The 10,352-nt window shown below is 38.7% G+C and overlaps 1 protein-coding gene across 1 annotated transcript in view; it reads right to left on the bottom strand.

The window, feature by feature from the left end:
- The window catches only part of LOC115228867 (GATA zinc finger domain-containing protein 7-like), a 22,734-nt gene extending 13,113 nt beyond the window's left edge, over window positions 1-9,621 (bottom strand). The window contains exon 1 of the mRNA XM_036499034.1: window positions 9,469-9,621. Within this exon, the coding sequence (XP_036354927.1) occupies window positions 9,469-9,492 (24 nt within the window). The 5' untranslated portion in view covers window positions 9,493-9,621. The remainder of the gene's footprint in view (window positions 1-9,468) is intronic.
- Window positions 9,622-10,352: the final 731 nt, after the last annotated feature.

Raw genomic sequence — 10,352 nt, forward strand, 5'->3', positions numbered from 1 at the left:
TGGGGTGGGGTGGGGATTTGCACCAGGTTCCAATCTGATTTGGCATGGTTTCTACAGCTGGATGCCCTTCCTAATGCCAACCACTCCAAGAGTGTAGCCGGTACTTTTTACGCGTCACCAGCACAGGTACCAGTTATGAAACAGTCACAAGGCCAAATATATCTGAAAGTTTCATCCGAATCCATCCAGCGGTTCTTGAGGTATCTTGTCCACGGACAAACAAACACAACTGAAAACAATACCTCCGCCTTTGGTGTAGCTAATAATAATAATCTGGAGGCGCAATGGCCCAGTGGTTAGGGCAGCGGACTCGCAGTTGTAGGATCGTGGTTTCGATTCCCAGACCGGGCGTTGTGAGTGTTTATTGAGCGAAAACACCTAAAAGCTCCACGAGGCTCCGGCAGGGGATGGTGGTGATCCCTGCCGTACTCTTTCACCACAACTTTCTCCCACTCTTACTTCCTGTTTCTGTTGTACCTGTATTTCAAAGGGCCAGCCTTGTCACTCTCTGTGTCACGCTGAATATCCCCGAGAACTACGTTAAGGGTACACGTGTCTGTGGAGTGCTCAGCCACTTACACGTTAATTTCACGAGCAGGCTGTTCCGTTGATTCGGATCAACCGGAACCCTCGTCGTCGTAACCGACGGAGTGCTTCCATCATTCCAATAATAATCTCTTTTTTATTAACCCCATGGGCTGAATACAAAACAAAGAGGGACAATACAACACAAGGGACAACTGGGGCCTAGCACAATATTCGTGTAAAAATAAAATAAAACAAGAGCCCTCACAGAGCGCAAACCTCCACCAAGGCAACACCAACATCCTCTCAACGATTAGCCGGAGATGCTTGCGTGCGGTTTTTCAAGATCAGTGACGAAAAGTTACTGGAAAAACCATATAAGGATTTGCATTGGGACCTCCTTTCATCGAAAACCGGTGATTGCCATACGCCGACGACAGGTCAATACCTAGAAACTGCAGTCCGTGCATATCACTTAGGTTGACGAGGGAAGGATGAACTCCCTTTGCAAATACCATAAGGGCACAGAAAGTGTGCCTAAAACCAGCTGGTGACGGTGTTCTCCTGGGGCTAAAAGCTACAGTAACACCCACCCTTAGTGGTTAGCCATATTGAGATGGCTAGTACACCTCACATTTTTAAAATAAGAATATCTGAAATAAACTCAACTGCACTTACAAATGAGAATACTAAAAATGAACCCAACCACTCTCACAAATTAAGTTAAAAAAACTGGAAGAAAATAATCCAGAATCCTTGTCCGGTACCGGATTGATCCAAAATCTAATAAGTTCATACCAGTCATGAGGCCAAACATCACTGAAAGTTTTTCGAATCCATCGAATGGTTCTTGAGATATCTTGTCCAGGGGAAGAAAAAAAAACACGACTGAAAACAATACCTCTGCCTTCGCTAATAATGATGATGATGATGATGATGATGATGATGATGATGATGATGATGATGATGATGACGACGACGACGATGATGATGATGATGATGGTGATGATGATTATGATGATGATGATGATGGTGATGATGATTATGATGATGATGATGATGGTGACGATGACGATGACGACGATGATGATGATGATGATAACAAGAGCACTCAGAGAGTGCAAATCTCTGCCAAGGCAACACCAATGTCCTTTCAACGATCAGCCAGAGATGATTTTTAAAATGAGAATATCTGAAATACACTCGACTGCTCTCACAAATTAAGTTAAAAAAACTGGAAAAAAATAATCCAGAATCCTTGTCTGGTACTGGATCGATCCCAAAATCTAATCAGTTCGTGCCTGTCATGAGGTCAAAGATCACTGAAAGTTTCATCCGCATCCATCCAGTGGTTCTTGAGATATCTTGTCCAGGGGAAGAAAAAAAAACACGGAAAAAATACGACTGAAAACAATACCTCTGCCTTCGCAAATAATAATAATAATAATAATAATAATAATAATAATAACAAGAGCACTCAAAGAGCGCAAATCTCTGCCAAGGCAACACCAATGTCCTCTCAACGATCAGCCAGAGATGATTTTTAAAATAAGAATATCTGAAATAAACTCAACTGCACTTACAAATGAGAATACTAAAAATGAACCCAACCACTCTCACAAATTAAGTTAAAAAAACTGGAAGAAAATAATCCAGAATCCTTGTCCGGTACCGGATTGATCCCAAAATCTAATAAGTTCATACCAGTCATGAGGCCAAACATCACTGAAAGTTTTATCCGAATCCATCGAATGGTTCTTGAGATATCTTGTCCAGGGGAAGAAAAAAAAACACGACTGAAAACAATACCTCTGCCTTCGCTAATAATGATGATGATGATGATGATGATGAGATATGATGATGATGATGATGATGATGATGACGACGACGACGATGATGATGATGATGATGGTGATGATGATTATGATGATGATGATGATGGATGATGATTATGATGATGATGATATGGTGACGATGACGATGACGACGATGATGATGATGATGATAACAGAGCACTCAGAGAGTGCAAATCTCTGCCAAGGCAACACCAATGTCCTTTCAACGATCAGCCAGAGATGATTTTTAAAATGAGAATATCTGAAATACACTCGACTGCTCTCACAAATTAGTTAAAAAAACTGGAAAAAAATAATCCAGATCCTTGTCTGGTACTGGATCGATCCAAAATCTAATCAGTTCGTGCCTGTCATGAGGTCAAAGATCACTGAAAGTTTCATCCGCATCCATCCAGTGGTTCTTGAGATATCTTGTCCAGGGGAAGAAAAAAAAACACGGAAAAAATACGACTGAAAAATACCTCTGCCTTCGCAAATAATAATAATAATAATAATAATAATAATAATAATAATAACAAGAGCACTCAAAGAGCGCAAATCTCTGCCAAGGCAACACCAATGTCCTCTCAACGATCAGCCAGAGATGATTTTTAAAATAAGAATATCTGAAATACACTCGACTGCTCTCACAAACGAGAATACTAAAAATGAACCTGACCGCTCTCAAAAATTAAGTAAAAAAAACTGGAAGAAAATAATCAGGATCCTTGTCCAGTATTGGATTGATCCCAAAATCTAATCAGTTCATACCAGTCACGAGGCCAAAGATCACTGAAAATTTTATCTGAATCCATCCAGTGGTTCTTGAGATATCTTGTCCACGGACAAACAAACAAACAGGGCTGGAAACAATACCTCCGCCTTTGCTAAGGCGGAGATAATAATAACAATGGCACTCAGAGAGCACAAACCTCTGCCAAAGCAACACCAACATCCTCTCAACGATTAGCCAGAGATGATTTTTTAAAATGAGAATATCTGAAATAAACTCGACTGCTCTCACAAATGAGTGTACTAAAGATGAACCTGACCACTCTTAAAAATTAAGTTAAAAAACTGGAAGAAAATAATCCAGAATCCTTGTCTGGTACCTAATCGATCCCAAAATCTAATCAGTTTGTGCCAGTTATGAGGCCAAAAATATCTGAAAGTTTCATCCGAATCCATCCAGCAGTTCTTGAGATATCTTGTCCATGGACAGACAAACAAATGCGACTGAAAACAATACCTCCGCCTTCCCTAATAATAATAATAATAATAATAATAATAATAATAAAAAGAGCACTCAGAGAGCGCAAACCTCTGCCAAAGCAACACCAATGTCCTCTCAACGATTAGCCAGAGATGGTTTTTAAAATGAGAATATCTGAAATAAACTCAACTGCTCTTACAAACGAGAATACTAAAAATGAACCTGACCATTCTCAAAAATTAAGGAAAAAAGAACAAGAGAAGCAATCCAGGATCCCTGTCCGGTACCGGATTGATCCCAAAATCTTATCAGTTCATGCCACTCATAAGGCCAAACATCCCTGAAAATTTTATCCGAATCCATCCAGTGGTTCTTGAGATATCTTGTCCACAGACAAACAAACAAATCAACATGGCTGGAAACAATACCTATTTCTTTACTACCCACAAGGGGCTAAACATAGAGGGGACAAGCAAGGACAGACATAGGTATTAAGTCGATTACATCGACCCCAGTGCGTAACTGGTACTTAATTTATCGACCCCGAAAGGATGAAAGGCAAAGTTGACCTCGGCGGAATTTGAACTCACAACGTAACGGCAGACAAAATACCTATTTCTTTACTACCCACAAGGGGCTAAACATAGAGGGGGACAAGCAAGGACAGACATAGGTATTAAGTCGATTACATCGACCCCAGTGCGTAACTGGTACTTAATTTATCGACCCCCGAAAGGATGAAAGGCAAAGTCGACCTCGGCGGAATTTGAACTCAGAACATAACAGCAGACTAAATACCTATTTCTTTATTACCCACAAGGGGCTAAACATAGAGGGGACAAACAAGGACAGACATAGGTATTAAGTCGATTACATCGACCCCAGTGCGTAACTGGTACTTAATTTATCGACCCCGAAAGGATGAAAGGCAAAGTTGACCTCGGCGGAATTTGAACTCACAACGTAACGGCAGACAAAATACCTATTTCTTTACTACCCACAAGGGGCTAAACACAGAGGGGGGACAAACAAGGACAGACAAATGGATTAAGTCGATTATATCGACCCCCAATGCGCAACTGGTACTTAATTTATCGACCTCGAGAGGATGAAAGGCAAAGTCGACCTCGGCGGAATTTGAACCCAGGACGTAACGGCAGACGAAATACCTATTTCTTTATTACCCACAAGGGGCTAAACATAGAGGGGGACAAGCAAGGACAGACATAGGTATTAAGTCGATTACATCGACCCCAGTGCGTAACTGGTACTTAATTTATCGACCCCGAAAGGATGAAAGGCAAAGTTGACCTCGGCGGAATTTGAACTCACAACGTAACGGCAGACAAAATAACCTATTCTTTACTACTTCTTTACTACACACAAGGGGCTAACCATAGAGGGGACAAGCAAGGACAGGACATAGGTATTAAGTCGATTACATCGACCCCAGTGCGTAACTGTACTTAATTTATCGACCCCCCGAAAGGATGAAAGGCAAAGTCGACCTCGGCGGATTTGAACTCAGAACATAACGCAGACTAAATACCTATTTCTTTATTACCCACAAGGGGCTAAACATAGAGGGGGAAACCAGGCAAGACAGACATAGGTATTAGTCGATTACATCGACCCAGTGCGTAACTGGTACTTTTTAATATCGACCCCGAAAGGATGAAAGGCAAAGTTGACCTCGGCGGAATTTGAACTCCAAACGTAACGGCAGAAACAAATACCTATTTCTTTACTACCCACAAGGCTAAACACAGAGGGGGACAAACAAGGACAGACAAATGGATTAAGTCGATTACTATCGACCCCAATGCGCAACTGGTACTTATTTATCGACCTCGAGACATGAAAGGCTAAGTCGACCTCGGCGGAATTTGAAGAACCCAGAACGTAGCGGCAGCGAAATACGGCTACGCATTTCGCCCCGGCGTGCTAACGATTCTACCAGCTCGCCACTAAGGCGGAGGTAATAACTATCCTCAACATCCTCATCCTCTTATGTCTGTCTTCTATGCTGGCATGGGTTAGGTGAGCCATTACTACATTCCCACATAGGTCAGACAACTACGGCTCACTCCTGATTTTTGGTTTGACTTAGATTTCTTCCCCCAGCACGTTACGCTGGCATCGGGTGTTCTTGAAATTGTGGCATCAGAGGCATTTAAAGGCTGGCTTTTATTTGAAACACTTAACGAGCCCTTATCATGCTACGGTATCACAGTTTGTTGGAGGTAACACATGACTATGGAGAGAGAGAGAGAGAGAGAGAGAGAGTGGTGAAAGAATCAAGGTGAAAAGGATGAAAGAAGAGCAAGGTGGGAGAGACAGAATGATTGAAGTGGGAGGGTGGCAGAGGAGGAAGTAATGGAAGAGAGACTAACACACACACATACATATTTATATTCATGTGTGAGTAGGTGTGTGTGATGTTATGTATATATGTATACGTATATATATATATATATATGTATATATATATATATATATATATATATGTATAGTATTATATATATATATATATATATATATATATGTATATATATATATATATATATATATATATATTATATATATATGTATATGTATGTATATATGTGTTGTTGTTTTTGTCTCATTTGGTCTAAAGTCGTATGACAACCACCGTTATATATATTTTGTTTATTCATTACTGTTTTCATTTCGTTTCGTCTCTTGTATTCACATCCGTATGTGCGTTCACATTCCTGTCTTCTACCAGAATCTAATGCTTACAGCTTAGTTTTTTTTCTTGGGGCTGGCCGAGTTGGAGCCAATATCAGAATTGAACAGGCCGAAATTTGCTATGATGATTCGGTGTCTGACTGAAGATTGAAGGCTTCGAATGATTTGTCTGTGTTCCGTGTCGTCCCTTCCTGTATTTCCGTTCATTATATATAAAACATTCATTCTTATATATATATATATATAGATATATATATTATATATATATTATATATACGTATACATATATACATATTATATATACGTATACATTATATATACATATATATATATATACGTATACAGATATATAATATACATATACATACATATATAATATATATATATATACATACATATATAATATATATTATATATATTAATATATATAACATACATATATATATATATATAATACATATTATATATTATATACATACATATATATTATATATACATACATATATATATATATTATACATACATATATATATATATATATTTCCCTTTGGATTAAAATATTATATAAATATATATATATATATATATATATACATACATACATATATATATATATATATATATATATTATATTATATGTATAAGTATATATATATATAATCTATATATATATATATATATATGTATTATATATATTGAAAGGAATCTGTTCCTCCTTTCTTATTTATATATATATATATATTTACACACACACACACATATATATATATATATAATATATATATATATACACACACCATATACCCTGTATACACACATATACATACATATTCATGAGCATATATATATACATACATACATACACTTTCCTACATAAGCATACATATGTGTGTATAAATATATTGCATTAATTACATATACACACAAAGCCATCTATATTAATGTGTATACATACAAACATACACATGTATATATATATATATATATATATATGAACATACACTTTCATACATATTCATATATATTACGTTAAATATATAGACACACACATACACACATAAAACCATCTATATTAACACATTTAATATCCAATTTCAAAAAACATCAAAGGTTTTATTAAATCAATTGAAAAATTATTATATTGTCTATAATTGAGTGTATATATATGTGTATATATATGTATATGTATACGTGAGTGTGTATACTGTTTGTAGACTGTATATTTGTGTATAGTGTCAGTGTAATGTACACGTGTGTATGCATATGTGTGTGTGTGCATGAGTGTGTGTGCATGTGTGTGTGTATGACTATATGTACGTATGTACGTATATACTGTGTGTAAAACTTATTGGATGTGTAGTGTGTGTGTTATATACATATATATATATATATGCTTTTATGTGTGTATATATGTGTGTGTATGCATATGAGTGTGTGTGTGTGTGTTTGTATGTGTGTATGTGTAATATCATCATTATCATCACCACCACCACAATCATCATCATTATCATCATCTTCATCATCATCATCACCATCATTTAATGTCCATCTTCTGTGCTGGCACGGGTTGGACAGTTTGAGAGGGTGTGATGAGTTGGAGGACCGCATCATGATCCAATTGCCTGTTCTAGTATGATTTCTATAGATGGATGCCCTTTCTAATACCATCATGGTTATTGAGAAGCTAAAGTGGGACCAGAGGGACAAGCCTAGGTGGTTTGTTAAAGAGGAGACACATTGTCACTCCACTTTGTAAATTTATTGTCCGTCATCATTATTTAATGTGCTTTTTTCTATGCTGGCATGGGTTGGACGGTTTGACGGTTTAATGCAAGGCGGCGAGCTGGCAGAAACATTAGCACGCCAGGCGAAAAGCGTAGCCGCATTTCGTCTGCTGTTACGTTGTGAGTTCAAATTCCGCCGAGGTCGACTTTGCCTTTCATCCTTTCGGGGTCGATAAATTAAGTACCAGTTACGCACTGGGATCGATGTAATCGACTTAATACCTATGTCTGTCCTTGTTTGTTCCCTCTATGTTTAGCCCCTTGTGGGTAATAAAGAAAGAGGTTTGACAGGATCTGGTGAGATGCAGGGCTACATCATGCTCCATTGTCTGCTTTGGAAAAGCTTCTGTGGCTGGATTCCATTCGTGACACCAGCCTGGTGTCGAGAAGGAACTAGATGGACAAGCACAGGTGTTTTGCTGAAGAGGAGACACTTGGCTACCCGACATTTATTCTACTAGAAATAGCTGCCATATCTGAAAATCATATTTTACTGTCTTCAAAAAGAGAAAGGCAAATTGGATAATGTAACCTGACATAAAACAAGAAATTGATAGTGTCAGTCATTGTTGGATTGGACTTTGATTAAGGGGCTATTCAATGAAGGGCTCAACTGGAGTTAAACAATGACAACTGATTTAGTTACATCCCCCTTATATCCTCTGAGATCAATAATGAAACAAGGTTACATCCCTTTATAAGCCTCTTCAGGGAATGATATATGAAGGCGGCAAGCTGGCAGAATTGTAGCGCCCGGGCGAAATGCTTAGCGGTATGTCATCTGCATTACGTTATGAGTTCAAATTCCGCCGAGGTCGACTTTGCCTTTCATCCTTTCGGGGTTGATAAATTAAGTGCCAGTTACGCACTGGGGTCGATGTAATCGACTTAATCCGTTTGTCTATCCTTGTTTGTCCCCTCTATGTTTTTGGAAGCACTCCGTCGGTTACGATGACGAGGGTTCCGGTTGATTCCGATCAACAGAACAGCCTGCTCATGAAATTAACGTGTAAGTGGCTGAGCACTCCACAGACCTTGTACCCTTAACGTAGTTCTCGTGATATTCAGCGTGACACAGAGAGTGACAAGGCCGGCCCCTTTGAAATACAGGTACAACAAAAACAGGAATAAGAGTTGATAGAAAGTTGTGTGAAAGAGTACACAGCAGGGATCACCACCATCCCTGCCGGAGCCTCGTGGAGCTTTTACGTGTTTTCGCTCAATAAACACTCACAATGCCCGTCTGGGAATCGAACCAGCGATCCTACAACCGCGAGTCCACTGGGCCATTGCGCCTCCACTCCTCTATGTTTAGTTTAGCCCCTTGTGGGGAATAAAGAAACAGATATGTGAAAGTGAAAGTAAAACTGGGTATGATACAGAAAAGCACTCTACTGACCTCTAGTTGTTGCATTTCACACATTTAGTGTCGGTGACAGCGTGGTTAGATCTTGGCACCAGATCACAGCAGGTAGCTAAGCTGGGTGGACGTAAAAACACTAGCAGAGTTTGTTGCTCCACTTGGCATTTTCACTTGTGGAATTCCAACTGAAATATAAAAAGAAATTCTGATGAAGAACAAATGGAAGAGACATAGTCTTTGGGAGAACTACATGAAGGTAACCTGCCCAGGAGAATGGTAACTCAGTACAAATTAAAACAGGGGTGAAGAGGGGGTCTGTAGTTTTGCCCACAGCCCCTCTAGTGTTTGGTAGTTGTTGCCTAGTCCTAGATAATCCCTAATAATCTGGGATGATTTAACCCTTTAGCATTCAGACTTCTTTGTGAAATTTATTGCTTATTTAATTCATACTGTTTTGAATTAATCACATTATTTTGTGACTTCAAAATTTAAATGGTGTGGCTAAATATTTTTAAAATGACATTGTAGGGTAGGTGTGAGAGGTTGGATCCAGACAGTTTTAACATAAAACAGGTGGAATATTTGGGCTGGATATGGCTGGATTAAATGCTAAAGGGCTAGAGATGTTGGAGACCTATGATGAAAGGATTTCCAGTTGTGACCATCCCATTTTTCTTGAATATTAGGAAAAGAACTCTACTGTCTAATATACCATTATCATCATTTAAGGTCCCTTTTCCATGCTGATATGAGTTGGTTGGTTTGATGGTTTGACAGGAGCTGGCAAGGCCAGGGGTCTCATCTGGTTCTGTTGTTTCTTTTGATATGGTTTCTACAGCTGGTTGCTCTTTCTAGCACCAACCTCTTTACAGAGTATACTGGGTACTTTTTGCTGGCCAGCACCACCAGTGCCTTTTTGT

This window comes from Octopus sinensis, unplaced genomic scaffold (genome assembly GCF_006345805.1).
Source record: "Octopus sinensis unplaced genomic scaffold, ASM634580v1 Contig11200, whole genome shotgun sequence".
NCBI lineage: Eukaryota > Metazoa > Mollusca > Cephalopoda > Octopoda > Octopodidae > Octopus > Octopus sinensis.